General features: G+C 39.9%; 1 protein-coding gene across 2 annotated transcripts in view; it reads left to right on the top strand.

Moving 5' to 3' along the window:
• Nucleotides 1-23527, top strand: part of MYH8 (myosin heavy chain 8) — a 32183-nt gene extending 8656 nt beyond the window's left edge. For both annotated transcript variants that reach the window (XM_001113700.5, XM_077970371.1), the window contains 28 exons: nucleotides 1010-1128; nucleotides 1214-1363; nucleotides 2773-2943; nucleotides 4116-4425; nucleotides 4540-4607; nucleotides 6835-6922; nucleotides 7007-7124; nucleotides 7467-7590; nucleotides 7687-7823; nucleotides 9592-9847; nucleotides 11915-12157; nucleotides 12249-12425; nucleotides 12505-12650; nucleotides 12737-12827; nucleotides 12917-13306; nucleotides 13718-13844; nucleotides 14521-14639; nucleotides 14767-14963; nucleotides 16417-16600; nucleotides 16685-16850; nucleotides 16967-17091; nucleotides 17981-18289; nucleotides 18950-19153; nucleotides 20598-20723; nucleotides 20810-20980; nucleotides 21165-21269; nucleotides 21834-21929; nucleotides 23241-23527. In XM_001113700.5, the coding sequence (XP_001113700.3) occupies nucleotides 1010-1128; nucleotides 1214-1363; nucleotides 2773-2943; nucleotides 4116-4425; nucleotides 4540-4607; nucleotides 6835-6922; nucleotides 7007-7124; nucleotides 7467-7590; nucleotides 7687-7823; nucleotides 9592-9847; nucleotides 11915-12157; nucleotides 12249-12425; nucleotides 12505-12650; nucleotides 12737-12827; nucleotides 12917-13306; nucleotides 13718-13844; nucleotides 14521-14639; nucleotides 14767-14963; nucleotides 16417-16600; nucleotides 16685-16850; nucleotides 16967-17091; nucleotides 17981-18289; nucleotides 18950-19153; nucleotides 20598-20723; nucleotides 20810-20980; nucleotides 21165-21269; nucleotides 21834-21929; nucleotides 23241-23390 (4667 nt within the window). In that variant the 3' untranslated portion in view covers nucleotides 23391-23527. The remainder of the gene's footprint in view (nucleotides 1-1009; nucleotides 1129-1213; nucleotides 1364-2772; nucleotides 2944-4115; nucleotides 4426-4539; nucleotides 4608-6834; nucleotides 6923-7006; nucleotides 7125-7466; nucleotides 7591-7686; nucleotides 7824-9591; nucleotides 9848-11914; nucleotides 12158-12248; nucleotides 12426-12504; nucleotides 12651-12736; nucleotides 12828-12916; nucleotides 13307-13717; nucleotides 13845-14520; nucleotides 14640-14766; nucleotides 14964-16416; nucleotides 16601-16684; nucleotides 16851-16966; nucleotides 17092-17980; nucleotides 18290-18949; nucleotides 19154-20597; nucleotides 20724-20809; nucleotides 20981-21164; nucleotides 21270-21833; nucleotides 21930-23240) is intronic.
• The last annotated feature ends 238 nt before the right edge of the window (nucleotides 23528-23765 follow it).

Genomic DNA, 23765 nt, shown 5'->3' with positions numbered 1-23765 from the left:
CATCTCCATGTCTCCATCATTTCCATCCAGCCCAAATAAGTCACAACAAACCCCAAAAGCCACTTATAAGCACAAACTATGAGACAGAATGAGGTATAATAGTGCTCCTCGTTGGCGTTGGCAATGAAGGTGGGTATATGAGATAACTGTAAGCTGCTCTATTTCAGCACTAAATAGGAAGACCCTAGGAACGGACAACAGAGAATCTGCCCAAATTCAGGGCTGGGGAGAAAGATACCCCCAGAGTCATCTCTATGAATGTGTGTATTGTCTGTATATAAATCTATAGACAATATAGGCAGCAAGTAAGATTTAAAAAAAGGAATTGAGAAAAAAGATTATATACTCTACGTATGGAAAGAACACACAATATACAGGACCTACCACAGAAAGATAGTTATCGCTCCTTAAAGCCTCCCTGACCACCTCGAATTGACATTCTTTCTTCTTCCTCTAAATGTTTCACCAGTTACTGGTGTACCTGACATGTGACATTTATTTCCATTATAGTCACTGACAGAATTTTAGAAAGGGACTCTGTAGGGATCACCCAGTAAAATTTAATCTCCACATTTTTAGATAAAGAAACTAATCCAGCAAGGTTTAATAGGGAGGTGAAAAACTAAGATAAGAATTAAAATATTCTGAAATTTACCCTCTCTAACAGTGAATATTTATATTATCCTTCCAACTACACCTAATGTGTCTTAAAAACAGGGACTATGGCTTTTACTTATAAAAAATTGCAAGACTGCAATAAACATTACATATGTTTATAGTTGATGAAAAATTTCTTTAAAACTACTTGTAATAAATCACTAAAGGTCAGTATAATCAACCAACCATTTACTGGCAACCACATGCTCTAAGGTTAGAGAACCTCATTTGGCCTTTTATAGAGTTATTTGAGCTTTTTATTTAAATAATAGGTTGAATTGGAGAAAACATGGAAAGAGTAGGTAAAAGAGGATATCCTTCACGAAATATGTCCTGAACTGTGTCTCTGCAGTTGCTGACAAGGCAGCCTATCTTCAGAGTCTGAACTCTGCAGACCTCCTCAAAGCCCTCTGCTACCCCAGGGTCAAGGTTGGCAATGAGTATGTCACCAAAGGTCAGACTGTGCAGCAGGTAAGTGCATGACCTCAATGAATCGCACACATCCCAGGCCTTCATGGCATGCCTTTAACAACACCAACAAACACTATCTGTGAAGGTGTACAACGCGGTGGGTGCTCTGGCCAAAGCCGTCTACGAGAAGATGTTCCTATGGATGGTCGCCCGCATCAACCAGCAGCTGGACACCAAGCAGCCCAGGCAGTACTTCATCGGGGTCTTGGACATTGCTGGCTTCGAGATCTTTGATGTGAGTTATCGTCATATTAATAAGAAGTAAGAAGGAGGCAATTGTGGGCTTTGATGTATTATCATTATTCATTCGCATTTATAGTGTCCATATTACTTGCCTCCAACACTGCACCTAGAACAAGGGTTATCTGCAAAATAGGAGGTAACATAATGTACTACTAATAATAGCGAACACTCACTGGGCCAGCAGTGTACACTAGGGACTTCAAAATGTTACCTTATTTAATCTTCAAAACGACCCAAGGAGTAGCTAATATTCCCCCGACTTATATAGAAGAAACTGAGATGCAGGGAAATCAAAACACTGGCTAAAGATCCCACAGGTGCATAAGACAAATCCAGGACAGCAACCTAGATCTACAGCAGTTGGTCCATACACAAGCCTTCCTCATAGAGGAGAAAAGGCCCAAAGGTAGAAGCCTAGAGACAGATGAGAATCTGTCTCTCCTCTTCCAGATTCATCTTACACAAACTATTTTACCTCCAGGGCATCAGTTCACCATCTATAAAACAAGGGAGTAAATTATTACAAAGACTCTTTTGGGTCTTCACCTGCTATACTATATCAGGTCCCTGGTTTTACACACCTGACAAGGAGGATTTGCTAAATGCCTGATATAAATAGAAGAGAAATTACCCTAACGATTTCACTTCATACATCAAGACCTTTATATTAAAGGTCTTAAGATCAGCTTTCCTTAATAATGTATCAGCCAAAGGTGAAAATGTGAACTTTATTTTGAATTGGAGAGTGGGAGTGGTAAAAGAAGTGAGGCTTACCAGTAAACTCCTTTCCCCTTTACCTTTGAATCTAAACCGTAACACAGGACCATGGTTGAACTTTTAATGTATATCCTTGTCCATGGAATCTTAGAGGAGAAAAGGTAAATTCTACCAGAACTTGTGTTCTAACATTGACATCTGGGACCCTAAACAATGCCTGGAATTCATGAGAAAGGCTCATGTGAATAATGATCTTTTTTTTCAGAGTCTCACTCTGCCGCCCAGTCTGGAGTGCAGTGGTGGGATCTCGGCTCACTGCAACCTCCGCCTCCCAGGTTCAAGCGATTTTCCTGCCTCAGCCTCCCAAGTAGCTGGGATTACAGACGCCCGCCACCATGCCCAGCTAATTTTTTCGTATTTTTAGTAGAGACAGGGTTTCACCATGTTGGCCAGGATGGTCTTGATCTCTTGACCTCATGATCCACCCACCCAGCCTCCCGAAGTGCTGGAATTACAGTTGTGAGACACTGCGCCTGGCCAATGATCATTTTTTGAAGGAATAACAGTTTGAATTGCATCTCATTACTACATTCCACATTTTTTCAATAAAAGAATTTTTTCAGTAATGAATTTTACTACTATAAAAACTCATTTGATGTTGGAAATCTCTACTATTTTGTATAGTTCAACAGCCTGGAGCAGCTGTGCATCAACTTCACCAACGAGAAACTGCAACAGTTTTTCAACCACCACATGTTCGTGCTGGAGCAGGAGGAGTACAAGAAGGAAGGTATCGAGTGGACATTCATTGACTTCGGGATGGACCTGGCTGCCTGCATCGAGCTCATTGAGAAGGTCAGTTTGGTTTCCAAAGAAGGGCAGACTGCGAGGATTACTTTCCCAGAAATCTTAAGCAATTCTAGAAAGTATTACTGTAATCTCAAATGGTTTGTGATCTGAACAAATTGGAAAATTACTACTTAGAAATGACTTCCTCTTTTTAACTTTTACATAAGAAAGATCTGACAGTGTTTACTTTGTTTTGTTCTAACCATTCTTATTCTGATACTGGATCAAATCCAACTTTAATGCAGCACTGAAAACTCTATTTGAGATGTTCTGCTTCACTGCAACTACTATCCTCATTAGTTCTTGATCTATCTCCATTATGATCCATGATGTCCACAATAAAAATATTTTTCTATATAAAAATTAATGCACACATGATACAGTTAGTGCTTTCATGAAAGCTAATCTGTTCAAAGTCAAGAAGTCAAACTGCATATGCTACTTCATAATCTATTTTATTTATTTATTTATTTAGACAGGGTCTCACTCTGTTGCCCAGGCTGAAGTGCAGTGGTGCGATCACAGCTTACTGCAGCCTCAACCTCGAGGCTCAAGCAATCTTATCACCTCAGCCTCCCAAGTAGCTGGGACCACAGGCATGTGCTTGGCTAATTTTTGAATTTTTTGTAGAGACAGTGTTTTATCACGTTGCCCTAGCTGGTCTCGAACTCCTGAGTTCAAGCAATCCTCCTGTCTTGTCCTCCCAAATTGTTGGGATTATAGGCGTGGGCCACTGTACTCAGCCCATAATCTATTTTAAAGAAATTAAATACCCAAAATATCTTAAAGAAAGTTTGGTTGTTTATACTGTTTAATTACTGCAGAGTCAACATCGTAAGTCAGTAAGTTATTTTCACAGCAAAGAAAAACTCTGACAATAGATTTATTCACTGAATAGGAAAAAAGTGTGATAATACATAACATTTTAACATGCTGTGTTGAGGGAGTTTGTATACAGCTATTCTTTTAATTGAAAGTAATGCTACAGATTGAATGTGAGAAGAATAGTGGAAAAGTCACTCTAGTGGTAACAAGGGACTTCTTTGAGTTGCGACCCTGGTTTATTTCAGACATATATTTAATCGGGGGTGCTCATAATTCAGTCAAATGACAGCCACCATGTCTCTTATCTTTTGAGAGAAGTTAGGCTGACACCAATGTTACTTTTCTGAATTCAGCCACTGGGCATCTTCTCCATCCTGGAAGAAGAGTGCATGTTCCCTAAGGCAACAGACACCTCCTTCAAGAACAAGCTGTATGACCAGCACCTGGGCAAGTCTGCCAACTTCCAGAAGCCCAAGGTGGTCAAAGGCAAGGCCGAGGCCCACTTCTCTCTGATTCACTATGCTGGTACTGTGGACTACAACATCACTGGCTGGCTGGACAAGAACAAGGACCCCCTGAATGACACTGTGGTGGGGTTGTACCAGAAGTCTGCAATGAAGACTCTAGCCAGTCTCTTCTCCACGTATGCGAGCGCTGAAGCAGGTACTTTCTGTGTCCTTAATCTAAATTGAACCCATTCTCACAGAATGTTATAATACATGTTCATATAAGCCTCTGGTATTCTATTCTTATTGATGGGTTTTCTTTTTACCTCAGATAGCGGCGCAAAGAAAGGTGCTAAGAAAAAGGGCTCTTCTTTCCAGACTGTGTCTGCCCTTTTCAGGGTAAAGTACAAATTTATTTTGAAATATCTACTCAGTTTCTATGAATTATCATAATTAGGGATTTAGAATACATTATGAGGGAATAAAATGTTAACAGGAACCACTTCAAATATCCGCTCTCGTTAGAGTATAGCCAAAGAAATACTACTCCTGTAGGAACGGATGCTTTACCCATTATTCCTTATTATGGTTATCTAATGTATTCAGGATGGCCAAAATGTCCTTAGAAACTTTCTTATTATATAATCAAGCTGATTTCTAAAGAAGTATAGTTAAACTTCAGAGCTGTCCCTGTAGAAGGCCATATTCTTATTCTACTAATGTTGCCCTTTGAAAATGTTCCTGAGTTCCTCTTTGAGAATGAGCTTCAGATACACTCTTTATGACATCTTTCACCGAAACATATCTTTGTCCTGTGAGGTGAATTTAATTTTTCCTTACAGCTGAAAATCATCTAAAGCCAAGCCCAGTGATTTAAATGGATCATTAAGATACGAAATATCTCTTGAGATTAAAGAATAATAGTTTCACTACAAGATAATGTGATTTTCCTATGTAGCTTAAAAACTGGTTCTTATATGTGGACTAATAATGGCTTTTTAATCAAAATGTATATGGCTAAGTCTCATTCTTTATAAAACTAAAATACAGACATGACATACAACCTATGATCTAAACAAGAAAACTACTCTTGTTCTTTTTCTTTCTCACAACCAATTTGCATTATCTTACCAAATAAGACTTCTGTTTTATCAACTTGTTTTCACACATGTTTTCAAAATTAGGAACTCATATTACTTATTTTCTTCATTTCCTAATGGTTAACTGAGATGTGGAAAAAAAAAAAAAATTCTGCCTTCTTGGCCGGGCGCAGTGGCTCACACCTGTAATCCCAGCACTTTGGGAGGCCGAGGCGGGCGGATCACGAGGTCAAGAGATCGAGACCAGCCTGGCCAATATGGTGAAACCCCGTCTTTACTAAAAATATAAAAATTAGCTGGGCGTAGTGGTGCATGCCTGTAGTCCCAGGTACTCAGGAGGCTGAGGCAGAAGAATCACTTGAACCCAGGAGGCAGAGTTTGCAGTGGACTGACATTGCACCACTTACTCCAGCCTGGGCAACCAAGTGAGATTCTGTCAAAAAAAAAAAAAAAATCTGCCTTCTTAAGAGTATACCTAAGAATATTGAGAAATATTTGTATGAGTTTTCTATGGCTGACTAAAACATCATCTTCTGTCACAACTGATCACTGTATTTCTGGAATAACTCCCCCCATATGCTTCAGACAGTAAATAGTCTCAGGTACCCAACACCCACCCACCCAAGGTTATATAGTTTCACAATTTTATTTTATTTTGTTTTATTTTCGAGATGGAGTCTTGCTTTGTCACCCAGGCTGTAGTGCAGTGGAGCGATCTCGGTTCACTGCAACCTCTGCCTCCCAGGTTCAAGCAATGCTCCTGCCTCAGCCTCCCGAGTAGTTGAGATTACAGGTGCCCGCTACCACACCCGGCTAATTTTCGTATTTTTAGTAGAAACGGGGTTTCACCATGTTGGCCAGGTTGGTCTCAAACTCCTGACCTCGTGATCCACCCACCTCGGCGTCCCAAAGTGCTGGGATTACAGGCGTGAGCCACCATGCCCAGCCAGTTTCACAGTTTTAGACTCTGCAAAAACCAAAACAAAACCAGAGGTTAAGAGGTCCCAGGGAATAATACACTCAAGGAAGGAAAGGCAAAAGTTAGGACAATTGCTAACTTAGGTTACCACTGTAAACTGCTACTGTGAAAATTATTAGCACTGAGAGAGACGAAGGAGACCCCACAAACAATCTCACCTATTCTCAGATAATGTCCAGAGAAACAAAAGGGATTTTATAGAGTCAGGTAGCTCATTAGTGGCATAGCAAGGCCATCACTTTTTGTCTCGTGATTCTCCGTTGAGAACCTTTCCTTGTGAATCACAAGGTTACTGAATTGCAATTTGTTTATGAGACAGATCCCTGGTGTTACAAAGGAATACCTTGAAGATGTGCATTCCTTCCAAGCACTTTGGCCTTCTTGTTATTTGGCAGGCTAGAACTCTTGAGACCCTCAAAATACAGAGCAACTGAAGCCTCACAGATGCATGCCTAGTAAAGGACTGTCTAGGTTCATTCCACATAATTACAAAAAAACGACCTGAAATAGAACTTTTTCATCAAGTCCTTTCTGTCTGGTTTTCTAGGAAAATCTAAATAAATTGATGACGAATCTGAGGAGCACACACCCTCACTTCGTACGGTGTATCATTCCCAATGAAACCAAAACTCCTGGTAAGACACAGAGAGTGAAATAACCAAACAGGCACAGGGTTGAATATCAAATGCCCAGGAATAAGTACTGTTCTATATTTTTAGGGGCAATGGAACATGAACTTGTCCTGCACCAGCTGAGGTGTAACGGTGTGCTGGAAGGCATCCGCATCTGTAGGAAAGGATTCCCAAGCAGAATCTTATACGGTGATTTTAAACAAAGGTCAGTCTTCTTTGTTGTATTTCATTAATACTGCGAATATTTTACCATCTTAATTGTGTCCTCTGTTCATTTTGTTTCATATATCCTCAGTATATATTAAAAAATTAAGAGGTCGAATAATACAGTCTTGTGGTAGTAGGATAATACAACAGGTTAGAAGGATAACAGGAAGCCGGCATGCAACAGAAAATCATATTGTTTTACTATCTGTCCTCAAAGGACAGTTGGATTTTCTACTTTTATTTCTACTCTCAGATTTTTGTTGATATTTCTTTTTGGTGTCATTTTTGTTGGCATGTGGTCACATTTTCCTAACCATTCCTTCTTTGTTTAACTGAGCAGATACAAGGTTTTAAATGCAAGTGCTATTCCAGAGGGACAGTTCATTGACAGCAAGAAGGCTTCTGAGAAACTTCTTGCTTCTATTGACATTGATCATACTCAATATAAATTTGGACATACCAAGGTACATTGTTATTTATTTACACCCAATCCAAGTACCTTCTGCCATTTCTGCGTCTCCTGCAGTACGGGGATGATTTGTGACTGTCTCTTTCTCCAGGTTTTCTTCAAAGCTGGCCTCCTGGGTCTTCTGGAAGAAATGAGAGATGAAAAATTGGCCCAGATTATAACAAGAACACAAGCTGTCTGTAGGGGATTCCTAATGAGGGTAGAATATCAGAAGATGTTGCAAAGGAGGTAACAACCATACAGAATATCAGAGTTATAAGGTCCCTTAAGGACTATCAATCAGTCTTCTTCATTCATTAATTATTTCGTTTTGTGGCTAATAGTTCCTCTCACCCAATTCAGAACTCACTGCTACAACACAGCAGCCTTTGCTTCAGCTCTCACAATTGGATTCCCTTCAAAACTTCTCTCCTACTTCCAGCCATCTCACATACAGTCACAAGAATAGTTTGTAGTAAGCAGTATTTTCGTCAAGCCAGTTGCTTGCTTGCCTGCCAAGGCCCTCTCTATTCCCCACCTCATCTATCATTTCCAACCACATAGCCTTTTCCAGCCAGGCTAAACAATTTGTTTATCTACGATTCTCTCATTTGCTTATCTCCTTATCTCATCTCTCCCCTCATCCTAATTTATCTATTTACCAATTTAAAACTTTAATTTCCCCTTTCTGTAACTAACCTCACCCAGTTTGTCTACCCAACACTACTGCATTCTTCTACTTACACACACACTGTGCATTCATTTTTCTCATCTGTACTAATTCGGGCCTGCACTGGAAGTGTTCCTGAGTCGTTCCCATGTGTGAACGTTATGGTCTGTGTCAGGGTATCTGTTTTCACAGAGTTACAAGTCTTAAAAATTGGACCTATAGGCCGGGTGCGGTGGCTCACGCCTGTAATCCCAGCACTTTGGGAGGCCGAGACGGGTGGATCACAAGGTCAGGAGATCGAGACCATCCTAGCTAACACGGTGAAACCCCGTCTCTACTAAATACACAAAATATTAGCTGGGCAAGGTGGCGGGCGCCTGTAGTCCCAGCTACTCTGAGGACTGCCAGCTAGGCTGAGGCAAGAGAATGGCGTGAACCCAGGAGGCAGAGCTTGCAGTGAGCCAAGATCGCGCCACTGCACTCCAGCCTGGGCAATAGAGCAAGACTCCATCCCCCCCCCAAAAAAAAAATGGACCTATAGAGATGGAATTTCCATTTTAATAAGCTTGAAGAAACAGACACATTGCTACAAGGTAGTCAAACCTAGCCAGTCGATGGCTATAGTTTGCAGTAGGGGTACCTTTTATTACTATTTTTCACTTTATTTCAATAAAATAAATTTTAGAGCTCAACAGAGGCTGAATGCCTCGCAAATATTAACAATCCAATTAATCAGTTAAGACTGAGGCACTTGAAAGAATTTGAGATAAGCCAGTGTATTATCTGAAGAAGCTAGCAAAAAAAGTTTATAGAGTGGACAATTCAGTGTTGTTCAAAATAAGAGGAGCAACTTCAAGGAAGAGACGACAAACCATACGCTCAGTTTAGGTGGGCAATTCAGAAAACAACCTATGCCATTTCACAGTTCTCATCCGTATGTCCACAGACAGGCAGCACAATCAACATGCAATAGTCACGCCCACCTCAAATCACTAATACTGCCATGTGTCAAATGGCATGTGCTGATCTTACATTCAAAATATTCACCCCTAAAGGCACTTTCTTTGCTACTTTGATAGGGACTGAGAACACAGAAGATCTGCTCAATATGAACAGCACTCAATTAGCAAAGTGGTTATACTGAGGGCTACTGACCATGAGTGTGAGCGTGAGAATGTGTGTACACGTGTGTGTGTGTGTGTATGTAAAGCCAGAATATAATATATAGAGAATGTGACATATTTATTTGTGAGGGGCATTCATTAAAAGGGAAATCTGTGTGTGATAAGTAACAATAACATTGCCTCTAATGGATCAGTCTACACTGATATTTTCACGTCATCGCAGAGAAGCACTTTTCTGCATCCAGTATAATGTCCGTGCCTTCATGAACGTCAAGCACTGGCCCTGGATGAAACTATTCTTCAAGATTAAGCCTCTCCTCAAGAGTGCAGAGACAGAGAAAGAGATGGCCACCATGAAGGAAGAATTCCAGAAAACGAAAGATGAACTTGCCAAGTCAGAGGCAAAAAGGAAGGAGCTAGAGGAAAAAATGGTCACTCTCTTAAAAGAGAAAAATGACCTGCAACTCCAGGTTCAGTCTGTGAGTATTCCATATTCTGAATGCATCATGTTACTGAAGCTTGTTTGAAATACACATATACTTTGGATTTATAAATGACCTCTACTTGAAAAAAAAATCTCAAGTTGCTGTTTTTAATACCTCATATATCTTTCAATATTCTATAAGGAAGAAAAGCCACAATTATTTCCAAGTTACAACGGGAAAAGGAAAGATTGAAGAATTTGTTTAAATAATATCACAACATTTAACAGCCATGAAGGAAGTAGCTTAAAGCCAACCCCCACAAGTCTCAGACAAATATTTTACCCTTTTACCTGGGCTACTTTAGCCCAGCATTAAAAGTACAGCCCTATTTTCTAAACGCAAGTCTATGAGATGTATTTAAATTCAGACTTATTTCTCTCTGTATCTCCTTTCCCCAACCCCCAAGATTTAGCACAATAAGTCCCCATTATATTCCATTTAAATGTTTTTTAAAACTCAAGAACAAAACGAACACTGGGAAATTAAAAAATATTCCCCAGGCCAAATAACCTAATAAATTAGGGACTGGACTGATCTTTATTTAAATACTTTCATTAGTCACTTATAAAAACTTTATTGAGCTATATTATATAGTTTCTGAGAATTACACTTTCTCATATATTCTAAAATTCATTTTGATAATTATAGGAGGAGGAGAGAGGGCCACAAATGGGATGGACAAAGCAAATGTGGCGTAACTTAGCAACTGGTGAATCCAGGTTCATAACATATCACTGTTCATTCTATTTTTTTTTTCCTAACTTGACGTATGAGTTTGAAAATTTTCAAAATTTCAGGGGCTCAGCACAGACTTTCCACATTAACCAGATTTAGAAGGGAATAGGAAAACAAAACCAAACAAAAACACAAAAGTAGAAAGGGCTAAGAAGAGTTCATCGATCTTTCCTGAACTAAAACTGTCCTGGGCAGAAGAACCTCTAGCCTAGTCAATGGTACAATTCTCTGAAAATTATGTTGCAGTTTAAAGAACATTTCTGTTACACTGGGGAAATCTGAATATAGACTGTATATTAGATAATATTATTGTATCAGTGATAATATTTTCATTTGTAATAACAGCATTGTAGTTATATAGGAGAATGTTCATGTCCTTAGGAGCGACATGCTAAAATATCATATCTGCCATTTACTTTCAAATGATTTAGGAGAGTGTATATGTGTGTGTGCGCATGTGCATATATGTGTCTATGTGTGTGTTTAGAGAGAGAAAAAAACTGTAAAATGCTAAAAATGTGAGGATTTAGGTAAACGGTATATGGCAATTTATTGTATTATTCATACGGCTATTCTGTAAGTTTAACAGTTTTCAAAATAAAAGTTAGGGTAAAAGTTCCAAAAAACAAAATTCATCTTAAGACTAATGGGTAATTCTTTAAATGGAAATGTAAATTTTCAACAATTATAGCACTGTATGAACTATCAGGAAGGTTTTAGTATATTAAAAAATACTACATGGAAATGTATTTAAGTTATTTTTCTTCTTTTTCTTTTTTCAATACAGCCTAGCAATTAGTGGTTTGAGGGGGACAGGGAATGATCAAAACCAAAACTAACCAATTTAACTAAATCAAAATCTTTAAATATTACAGCTGAAAAGCTCTTGGCAATCATTTATTCGAAATATACATATGTGAATATATATAAATATATACATATATGAATATATATAAATATATACATATATGAATAAAAGGAATAAAGCAATTTGCCCAAAGTCATACATATGGAAGTAATATTGGGACAAGAACCCAGGCTTCCTTTTGCCTGATTTAGAGGTCTTTCCACTCTTCTACAAATTATTTTTTAAATAGACAATAGCTCCAATCCAGTAACTTTGCAAACTAGTTTGCTTCTAAAACTACAGTCTCACTTCCAATAAGCTGCATCTCTCCAGACTATGTAATAATGTTCGATTCAATTAAATTTATATTCATACTGAAACATTCAACAGACTTCAATAAAACACTATTATTTTTGTGCAAAAAAAACCAAGTTTCAAAATAAGTAACACTCTAAATATCTGAATGAATCTCTCCATAGGAAGCAGATAGCTTGGCGGATGCAGAGGAAAGGTGTGAGCAACTGATTAAAAACAAAATCCAACTTGAGGCCAAAATCAAAGAGGTGACTGAGAGAGCTGAGGAGGAGGAAGAGATCAATGCTGAGCTGACAGCCAAGAAGAGGAAACTGGAGGATGAATGTTCAGAACTCAAGAAAGACATTGATGACCTTGAGCTGACACTGGCCAAGGTTGAGAAGGAGAAACATGCCACAGAGAACAAGGTAGCAATCATATTCTACAATACTGTATAGAGGTTCTGCCACCAACTAAATTGCTTTATAGGAGAAATAATCTCTTTCTTAACCTTTGTAGGTGAAAAATCTTACAGAAGAGATGGCGGGCCTGGATGAAACCATTGCAAAACTGTCCAAGGAGAAGAAGGCTCTCCAGGAGGCCCACCAGCAGACCCTGGATGACCTGCAGGCAGAGGAGGACAAAGTCAACACCCTGGCCAAAGCTAAAACCAAGCTAGAACAGCAAGTGGATGATGTAAGCACATTTTAAATATCCTTTTGAAAGATTTTTTTTAATATACTTTCAATTTTTACCATATTTACTTTCTTATTAGCTTGAAGGGTCTCTGGAACAAGAAAAGAAGCTTCGAATGGATCTAGAAAGAGCAAAGAGGAAACTGGAGGGTGACCTCAAATTGGCCCAAGAATCCACAATGGATATAGAAAATGACAAACAGCAACTTGATGAAAAGCTTAAAAAGTAGGAGCTTTTTAGAAAAAAACTTCTATGTGATATCATCTTTTAATTCATATGAGTATTAATACGTCTTGTTCTTCTGTCTAAAGGAAAGAATTTGAAATTAGCAATTTGATAAGCAAAATTGAAGACGAGCAAGCTGTAGAAATTCAACTACAGAAGAAAATCAAAGAGTTGCAGGTGAGTCATCTCACCTCCAGTTTTTCTGCACACCAAAAAAACACTGAAGTTGAGATGAGTTTATGTTTATGTGCTTCTTTCATTCCCAGGCCCGCATCGAGGAGCTGGAGGAAGAAATCGAGGCAGAGCGGGCCTCCCGAGCCAAGGCAGAGAAGCAGCGCTCTGACCTCTCCCGGGAACTGGAGGAGATCAGCGAGAGGCTGGAAGAAGCCGGTGGGGCCACTTCCGCCCAGATTGAGATGAACAAGAAGCGGGAGGCTGAGTTCCAGAAACTGCGCAGGGACCTGGAGGAGGCCACTCTGCAGCATGAAGCTATGGCGGCTGCACTTCGGAAAAAGCACGCAGACAGTGTGGCTGAGCTTGGGGAGCAGATTGACAACCTGCAGCGGGTCAAACAGAAGCTGGAGAAGGAGAAGAGTGAGCTGAAGATGGAGATTGATGACCTTAGCAGTAACGCAGAGGCCATTTCCAAAGCCAAGGTATCCAATACTGTCTCTAAATGAAGGTAATCATCTATAAGAACACCCACTGTTCTCTATCACTAAACATTGTTTGCAGGCATTTTTCAGGACTACTTAAATATTTTCTAACCTAATATATCCCATTCTATGGTATTTTTTTAATGCTGGTTATGATCTATTAAGATGATTTCAAAATCCACTTTAAGCAAGTGTCAATATCATTGGAATAAATGGTCTCCCACAATAACCAGTTTAGGCACATTATGCACTCACCATGCCTAAATTCTTGTACATTCCACAGAGTTAATGTCCTAACTTTCTACTCACACTTGACATGAATTTATTTACTCTACAAGTATTTTAAGAATCAAGTTTTAACTTTTTTTATTGCATTCAATGTCTCATCTTTCATTGCTACATATCCTGTAGGGGAACCTGGAAAAGATGTGCCGTGCTCTAGAAGACCAAGTGAGTGAGCTCAAGACCAAGGAAGAGGAGCAGCAGCGGCTGATCAATGACCTCACAGTGCAGAGAGCGCGTCTGCAGACAGAAGCAGGTAAAGACATCCTCTCTGGGTCCCAAAACCATGGACCAAATAAAAAGGATTCTAGGGGTTCTAATAAACAGCAACATTCCCACTTTAGAGAAAGATAAACAAATGATCAGAGTTTGCTGAGAAGATCAAAAAGGAAAGAAAGCAAGACTGAGCAGACAAGTTTACTTACAACACTTTTATGGCAATGTTGCTTTTAAATCTCCGGTTCTAACCAGTTCTATAAAAATACTTAGAAGCAGATGATGTGTAGGTTAAACACATCACACACAAACAGACACACACACATACAGACACACAGACACACACACGCAGGTTGAGTATCCCTAATCTGAAAATCAAAAATCTGAAATGCTCCAAAAGTCAAAACTGAGGGCTGGCATGATGTCCAAATGAAATGCTCACTGCAGCATTTCAGATTTTAGATTTTCGGATTAGGGATGCTGAACTGGTAAGTGTAATGCTAATATTTTAAAATCAAACAAAAATCTGAAATCTGAAACACTTCTGGTCCCAAGCATTTCAGGTAAGGAATATACAGCTTGTGTGTATATATATATATACACACACACACATACATATATATATATATATATATATATATGCATACATATAAATATAAAAGGTTTAGACTTATTTTTATGCCAGTAAAAAATTCCCTTACGTCTATTATTCCTAGGTGAATATTCTCGACAATTAGATGAGAAAGATGCTTTAGTCTCTCAACTTTCAAGGAGCAAGCAAGCGTCTACTCAGCAGATTGAAGAGCTGAAACGTCAACTAGAGGAAGAAACTAAAGTGAGTTTTGCCAAAGATTTTTTTGACTAACCAAATCTAAACCTGCCCAGTTAGGCTCTACTTGGGATGTGTACGTTGAATATCACTGAATACATGAATTTATGTCACTGAACTGCTACTTCTGCAGGCCAAGAACGCCCTGGCGCACGCCCTGCAGTCCTCCCGCCATGACTGCGACCTGCTGCGAGAACAGTATGAGGAGGAGCAGGAAGGCAAAGCTGAACTGCAGAGGGCGCTGTCCAAGGCCAACAGTGAGGTTGCTCAGTGGAGGACCAAATACGAGACGGACGCCATTCAGCGCACAGAGGAGCTGGAGGAGGCCAAGTATGTGTTGTGAACTCTAGAAAAGGAACTCGCAGAAGCAGCTGTGATAGTTATGATGATGATAACATAACAATAGCAAAAACTAACATTTATTGAGCGCATACTGTGTCAAGTATTTTATATATATATGCATATCAGCTTATTTATCTTCATAACAATATTACATTGGTATCATTATTCTAATCCCCATTTTACAGATGAGGAAGTTGAGGCTATACGATGTTAACCAACTAACCCAAAGGTATCTGCTTAATAAATGATACAGCTGGGTTTGGAGCCTGTCATTCTCATTCCACAGCCCACCTTCTTAAGCATTGAGTAGACGACATACCTCTTAAAACTCACGTTGGAGGCCACCAAACCATACATAATGTTTAGGGTTTGGCCTAAATAAAGTAAAGCCTTAGTCTGCATATAGACAAACGGAGACCTTCAAGTAGATCTCCTTGGGCATCAAGTCAAAGGTTTTTCTCTACCATAAGGATGTGTACTTGGCACACAACTGAAAATGAACTGAGAATGTAGAGAATTCAGGAGGGGAAAAAAAAAAACCTGCCTTTGTTTAAACTGCATGAATTGTCCTGATTTATCTATGAATTTCTTTCCCTGGAGAGACTGTCCAAATACAATGATTAGAAGAAACTGGCTGTTCTCTAGGGAAAAGAATACATAAAATGGAATGGAAAGTCTGAGAAAGCAAATGAATATGCTCAGTATATTTCTGGCCAGTAAAATATCTAGTTAACCTCAAATCCATATTGGAGTCAGAATGAATATATAAGTCAAACAACAAGATTGTCCTGGCTAATAATTTTCCACAGTCACACTCAATCAGAAGTCTTAAAAATCCTGAGTTACTTAGGTAGTAAGGCACATACAACGGCAGCACCAACAGCAGCCTCTAAGAATTCTATAATATTCCAAGGACTTGTTTCCAACTCTTCACCACTTTGGACCTTTCCAAACAGTTTACCAATCTAGAAAGCAGTTCTGGCTGCCACCATTTTGAAAATCATATGCTCTTTGCCAGTATAGAAACAGGACTGTGGCCAGGCGCAGTGGCTCACACCTGTAATCCCAGCACTTTGGGAAGCCAAGGCGGGCGGATCACCTAAGGTCAGGAGTTCAAGACCAGCTTGGCCAACATATAGTGAAACCCTGTCTCTATTAAAAAAATAATAATAATACAAAAATTAGCTGGGCATGGTGGTGCATGCCTGAAATCCCAGCTATTTGGGAAGCTGAAGCAGGAGAATCGCTTGAACCCGGGAGGTTGCAGTGAGCCGAGATGGCGCCACTGCACTCCAGCCTGGCGACAGAGCGAGACTCCGTCTCTTAAAAAAGAAACAAAAGAAAAGAAACAGGACTGTGAAAAGGGACCAAGGAGGTTATCACTTTGCTTCTTTTGCTTCTGGTCTCGGCCATTCTCCTGAGTGCCTGGCTAACTTTTCAGGAAGAAATTGGCCCAGCGCCTGCAAGAAGCGGAGGAACATGTAGAAGCTGTGAACGCCAAATGTGCTTCCCTTGAAAAGACAAAGCAGCGGCTCCAGAATGAAGTTGAAGACCTCATGCTTGATGTGGAAAGGTCTAATGCAGCCTGTGCAGCTCTTGATAAGAAGCAAAGGAACTTTGACAAGGTGGCCCAGACTGCTTAAACTTTAAGAGCGTTTTACTTGGTCTTCCTTTCTCCTTGGATCAACTCATGATTTACTGCTTTTCAGGTCCTATCAGAATGGAAACAGAAGTATGAGGAAACTCAGGCTGAACTTGAGGCCTCCCAGAAGGAGGCCTGTTCTCTTAGCACCGAGCTGTTCAAGGTGAAGAATGCCTACGAGGAATCCCTGGATCAACTCGAAACGCTAAGAAGAGAAAATAAGAACTTGCAACGTGAGTCCTCACAGTCTTCCCAGTCCTCACAGTCCTCCCTACCCCATATATCCCTGGGAGGACCTTGCCATGTTGCCATCTTTCTGACCATTTCTCTCCTGTCTGTTCAACCACAGAGGAGATTTCTGACCTCACTGAGCAGATTGCAGAGGGAGGAAAGCAAATTCACGAATTGGAGAAAATAAAGAAGCAAGTAGAACAAGAGAAATGTGAAATTCAGGCTGCTTTAGAGGAAGCAGAGGTACATATTACCTTGTATTATGTTATGGAAAAACAAAGACAAACATCAGTTAAAAAAAAAACAGAGTGGGGCTAGCGATAATTGAAACTTACAGGATCTTTATGAAGGGCAACTTGGCAATAGTTATGAAAAATCCTTAAAAATGTAAATACTCTGACCTGTCAATTCTATTTCTAAGATTTTATCACCCAAAAAATGTCAACTGGAGTAAAACTTTAAGACAAAGATGTCCAATCTAAGAACAAAAGTAAGCAAATTACAGAACAGCCATATGATGAAATTTTATATAGCCACTAAATATGACTGTTTTGGAAAAATATTTTATGGAGACAGTATTTTAAAGACACAAATTTGCATATACAATATAATTTTGATTATGTAAAAATATATAGAAGTAGGAAAAAAGACTAGAAAAAAATATACCACATTAAAATCTTTATCTCTTGCTGGGGGAACAACAGTTAGTTTTTCCTTTGTTTTTATGTATTGCCCTCACATTATACAATGCACATTTATTATGTAATCAGAAAAAAATTAACATATTTTAAAACTGATAATTTCTAGACTCGGGGTTAGTATGTTCCACAAGAACATTTTCATTTCTAAAACAGATTGAGAGTTTATATTTACTATACATGAATTATATAATTTTATTAGTACTAATATGAATAATATTTGTATAGCACAAAGCGCCTTTATTGCAGAGCTGCTCTAAATAATCTGTCACTGAATAAACAAAATAATGATTTACCTAGAAGATTGCCAGAACTACTGTATTATACTTTGTAAAATTAGACAAACTGATATTGACAAGAGTTTGGCTCACAAGGGAATATACTCCAAATACTCAGGCTCTTCTCCATTATTAATTGACAACCATTTTGTTAAGGCATCTCTTGAACATGAAGAAGGAAAGATTCTGCGTATCCAGCTTGAGTTAAACCAAGTCAAGTCTGAAGTTGATAGAAAAATTGCAGAAAAAGATGAGGAAATTGACCAGCTGAAGAGAAACCACACTAGAGTCGTGGAGACCATGCAGAGCACGCTGGATGCAGAGATTAGAAGCAGAAATGATGCTCTGAGAGTCAAGAAGAAAATGGAAGGAGATCTGAATGAAATGGAAATCCAGCTGAATCATGCCAATCGCTTAGCTGCGGAGAGTTTAAGGAACTACAGAAACACCCAAGGAATCCTGAAGGTAAATGGGTCCACATTTGCCTCCCAGATGAAGCAGGGAAAGTACCTGTCTTCCATTTCCCAAACACCTTGCTAAACCATCCTTTTTTTCTCTTAACAAATTATACAGCTGACAGCACAAAGATAACTGAACTAAATACACATAGAACATATTATTTTTAAGAAAATGTTATGTAGAAGATCAAACAGATGCCTAGGCATTACAATATGATATGAAAGCAAGTGAACAGACTTGGGCACCAGACAGGCCTGAGGTCGAGTCTTAGTTTTGTCATTTACTAGCTGCCTGATTTTAAGCAAGTTATTTAACCTCTCAGAACCTCTTTTCCTTCTTCAAAATAAGAATGAAACTCCCCACCTCACCGAGTTACTGTGAAGATCAAATGAAATAACAGATGCCAAGTCCTGGAGAGAGCATCTGGAAACTGCTCCACAAATGACAGACATTAGTGACTCACACATGACACAATAACCAGTTAATGGCAGAAACAGAACAACAATCTGTGTCTCCTGATAATTCTCTCACCCTAAGCAAATGACCTAATCATACTCAGATGCAGTCAAACGACAGGCATAGGTCATCTTCTGTTCCTGGCACCAGTACAATCTCCTGGGATCTTCAAATCTCCTTCAGAACACCTAAAGCCTTTTTCTTTACCAGGAAACCCAGCTCCACCTGGATGATGCTCTCCGGGGCCAAGAAGACCTGAAGGAACAGCTGGCGATCATAGAGCGCAGGGCCAACCTGCTGCAGGCTGAGATCGAGGAGCTGCGGGCCACTCTGGAGCAGACAGAGAGGAGCAGGAAAATCGCAGAACAGGAGCTCCTGGATGCCAGTGAGCGTGTCCAGCTCCTGCACACCCAGGTGAGACCCTCACATCAAACAAATGCTGGTGTACTGGCAGGGGGATGCATTAGAATTATAGCATGAAAGTACTCCATTTGTATAAATATGTGTACCAGCTCCTCCACACCCAGGTGAGACCCTCACATCAAACAAATGCTGGTGTACTGGCAGGGGGATGCATTAGAATTATAGCATGAAAGTACTCCATTTGTATAAATATGTGTATGTAAACAAGGATGGGGGATATGCTCAAAAATACTCATTGCCATTATCTTAGGGTAATTAGATTATGGGTGATTGTTTTTGTTTTTTGGTGTGTGTTCCTGTTTCCTTCTTGGGGTTTCTATGCCCCCTCCCCAAAAAAGCTATTACTTTTTTATTTAAAAATAAGGTTTGGCTATTTAGATTATTTTGGAAACCATGAGGTAGAATAATACTGAGTAAAGACACCTGCTACCTCCAAAATCTGAAAATGTTCCATGCAATGTTTCTCATCGGTAGCACTTAAGCATTTAGCATGCTGTGTTCGCTGTCCCCATGCCTTACAGCACATTTAGCATTCCTGACTTGCCCAGGCATTAAATGCAGTAGCACCCCCTAGTCATTTTGACAACCAAAAATATCTGCCCCTAAACATTTTCAAATACCCATTGAGACAATATTGCTTCTCTCTGAGAAACACTGAGTTGAAATCTTAAGAATATGTTTTCAGAAGACAAAATTCAGTGCTCTCCAAGGGAACAAATCATGAAAATTCAGAGAGAATAGATTCTACTAAGCAAGAAATTCTCAGTGCCTGCCACTCACAAAACGAATGTATCCTTTTCTATTTCCAACCTTCCAGAGAGAGAGTAAGTAGTGATGTCTGACTGAAATATAATTAAAAGAACTAGGGGGCCGGGCGCGGTGGCTCAAGCCTGTAATCCCAGCACTTTGGGAGGCCGAGACGGGCGGATCACAAGGTCAGGAGATCGAGACCATCCTGGCTAACACGGTGAAACCCCGTCTCTACTAAAAAAAATGCAAAAAGCTAGCCGGGCGAGGTGGCGGGCGCCTGTAGTCCCAGCTACTCGGGAGGCTGAGGCAGGAGAACGGCGTGAACCCGGGAGGCGGGGCTTGCAGTGAGCTGAGATCCGGCCACTGCACTCCAGCCTGGGCGACAGAGCGAGACTCCGTCTCAAAAAAAAAAAAAAAAAAAAAAAGACCAATTAACTAATGTATGCCAATAAAGGCATTCTCAAACCTCAGAGGTCCTTATGCATAAATCAGATGGACACTGGGGAAGTTGGGGGAAAGGAGTTCCTACCTTGCAAATAATTAACATTTGCCACTGAACAAATAATTAAAGTTTAGTGAAATGTTGCCAACAGATCCCCTGCATGAACCAACAAGTAAGACACCTGTAAAATCCCAAGAGGGCAAATGACAAATTTTGTAAATTTGCACTGACTACTTTTAACAGAATACCAGCCTCATCAACACCAAGAAGAAATTAGAAAATGACGTTTCTCAACTCCAAAGTGAAGTGGAGGAAGTAATCCAAGAATCACGCAATACAGAAGAGAAAGCCAAGAAGGCCATCACTGATGTAAGATGCACATTTGTCTTACTGACACACGTATGCTACCTGCTATCATCGAGTTTCATTACTTTATTAATTTATTTCCTAAATAGGCTGCCATGATGGCTGAGGAGCTGAAGAAGGAACAGGACACCAGCGCCCACCTGGAGCGGATGAAGAAGAACCTGGAGCAGACGGTGAAGGACCTGCAGCACCGTCTAGATGAGGCCGAGCAGCTGGCACTGAAGGGTGGGAAGAAGCAGATCCAGAAACTGGAGGCCAGGGTGGGTGTCTCAATCTCTCTAAATCTGGGAAGGGAAAAAGGGCATGCTCTCTACCCTTCTCTCTTCCTACACAAGACTCCCATCCTGTCCTGGAGCTGGGAACACCCACCCCATGCCTTCAGTAGGTCTTGGGCTAATTAATATCCCCCAAGACTGACTGCGTAAGTATTTTTCTTGGCTACAGGTACGTGAGCTTGAAGGAGAGGTTGAAAATGAACAGAAACGTAATGCAGAGGCTGTTAAAGGTCTACGGAAACATGAGCGACGAGTAAAAGAACTCACCTACCAGGTGAAGGGAATAGCCTTCCAGAATATCCGGTCTTCCTGCCCAGAAGGAAATTGAAAACCTTATGACTATTTATTTATATGCCACTCACAAACAAATATGCATTAACTTGGTACATATAAGGTGTAAAGACAGTTGCTTATCACAGACCTATACTAAAACTTAGGGAGGCCTTCAGATTTCTAAAGTTTAGAAAATAGCATGAGAGTAAAGAACACACATTTTAAAGACAGATAAACTGGGTATTAGTCCTAGTCTGGCCTCTCTTGCTTGTTGAACTTAATACTCTAAACCTCAATTTCTTCACCTGTAAAATAGGGATAACAGCATCTATTTTCCAGGATAGGGAGGTAAGGATTAGAGAAGATGTGTGCAATTCTCTAATACAGGGCCTGCACACTGGAAACATTTAACAAGAGTGCTACTGTTAATTTTATGAAGAAAATCGCAGAGTTGATCAGGTTTACCCTAGGCCCACCTGCTATCATGCCAAATGATTTTATTTTAGTACCCAGAGTAGCCTAATTTCTTTGGAATGAATGCAGATGATTTTTTTCAAACTTTCAGACTGAAGAAGATCGCAAGAATGTTCTCAGGCTGCAGGACTTGGTAGATAAATTACAGGCGAAGGTGAAATCATACAAGAGACTAGCTGAGGAGGCTGTAAGTATCTTTAAGCCCTTGAGGAAAGAAGGAAGTTTCTTTTGCCGTAGAAAATGTTTTAAAAGAATCCATCAATAAGAAAGAAGATGCAATGAAAGTGAAAATCTGCCACTCATATTTTAAGAGGGAAGATTTTTAAATATGAATTTGTCCCCCCCAATCCAAATTACAGAACAAGATTTCAAAAGGAGATTTTTTTTTTTTTTTTTTTTTTTTTTGAGACAGAGACTCTCTGTGTCACCCGGGTTGGAGTGCAGTGGCATGATCTTGGCTCACTGCAACCTCTGCCTCCCAACCTCAAGCGATTCTTATGCCTCAGCCTCTCCAGTAGCTGGGACGACAGGCGTGCGCCACCACACCTACCTGGTTTTTGTATTTTCAGTAGAGATGGGGCTTGACCATGTTGGCCAGGCTGGTCTCGAACTCCTGGCCTCAAGTGATCCGCCCACCTTGGCCTCCCAAAGTGCTGGGATTACAGGCATGAACCACCACACCCAGCCAAGATATTTATATTATTAAGCAATTTGTAAGCATTGAGGGGGGCAAGTTCCAAACGGCTCACTTACTTGATAGCTGCAAATGATATACAGTAGGAATTCTAATTAATACCATCATAAATATTCCTCTCCCTCTAGACATAGAAAAAATCAAGTTCTCAAAAGCCAAACATCAATCTTTTACCCCACCTGACTTCTTCACTCCCTGCTAGTGTCATCAGTGGGGGTTCTTGTCCCCACATTTGCTGTAGCTACTATAAGAATATGTTAGAAGATTCTTTACCCATACTCTTCCTGGTTATCCCTCCACTCTTCCAGACACATGTGATAGGTAGGAAGTAAATAGGAAGGAAGAAAAGGAAAGAAAAAAGGGAGAGGCATAAATGGTAATGAGTCAAATAACAGAGAAGACTTTCTTCCTAGTCCTACCTTTTCCCTTTCTTTATATAGTAGAATGAAAACATATGGCAAAAATACATAGTAAGTGATATTTCCTCAAGTTATAGTTTGGCCTTGCATTTACTTACTGATGTCTATAAGGGTACATAGATCTCTTCCTCCTTTCCACAGACCATACATCATAAAAGTAGGTATGGGCTTTATATTAGGCTGTCTCCTGCACTTCAAAACTCTCCTTTCATTCTTTAAAGTAAAAATTACAGTTGAAAGTAATAAACTCTGTCTAGATGTGAAGTCGGATATGCTAAATAGACCATAAGAAGGAAATACCTGATTTGAGGAACTCATCCTGTCTGGTGATAAGTGCAATGAGAACCACACAGTCTAATTCTCACAATTTTATCTCTGTTCTTAGGAGGAACAATCCAATGCTAATCTATCTAAAATCCGCAAACTCCAGCACGAGTTGGAGGAGGCCGAGGAACGGGCTGACATTGCTGAGTCCCAGGTCAACAAATTGCGAGTGAAGAGCCGAGAGGTTCACACAAAAATCAGTGCAGAGTAATCAGTAAACACCTGCCTGATGCTATCAAGTGGCTGAAGAAAGGCACAAAATGTGCTATTTTTGGTCACTTGCTTTATGATGTTTATTTTCCTCTTAAAGCTGAATAAATAAAAACTACAGTAAATGTATACATTAAACCGGACTTTCATTTTTTCACTTGCAAAGCTATTTATGCTCACAGTTCTCACCTAGCTATTAATATATTAATATTATATATGGCTTTGCAGAGTATTCAATATTTTATGCCTTCAGCACCACCCGACAGTCCCTTTCCCACCTCTTCACCCCCCCAACACACACACAAATACCTTTTGCTGAGCTCGTCGTTATTATATCTCTCTAGATTGCTACAAATTACTAAGAAAAACACTCCCT

This window comes from Macaca mulatta, chromosome 16 (genome assembly GCF_049350105.2).
Source record: "Macaca mulatta isolate MMU2019108-1 chromosome 16, T2T-MMU8v2.0, whole genome shotgun sequence".
In the NCBI taxonomy this organism is placed as follows: Eukaryota; Metazoa; Chordata; class Mammalia; order Primates; family Cercopithecidae; genus Macaca; species Macaca mulatta.
Note: the sequence above shows the minus strand (reverse complement) of the source record. Positions and strands in the feature narration are given on the sequence as shown.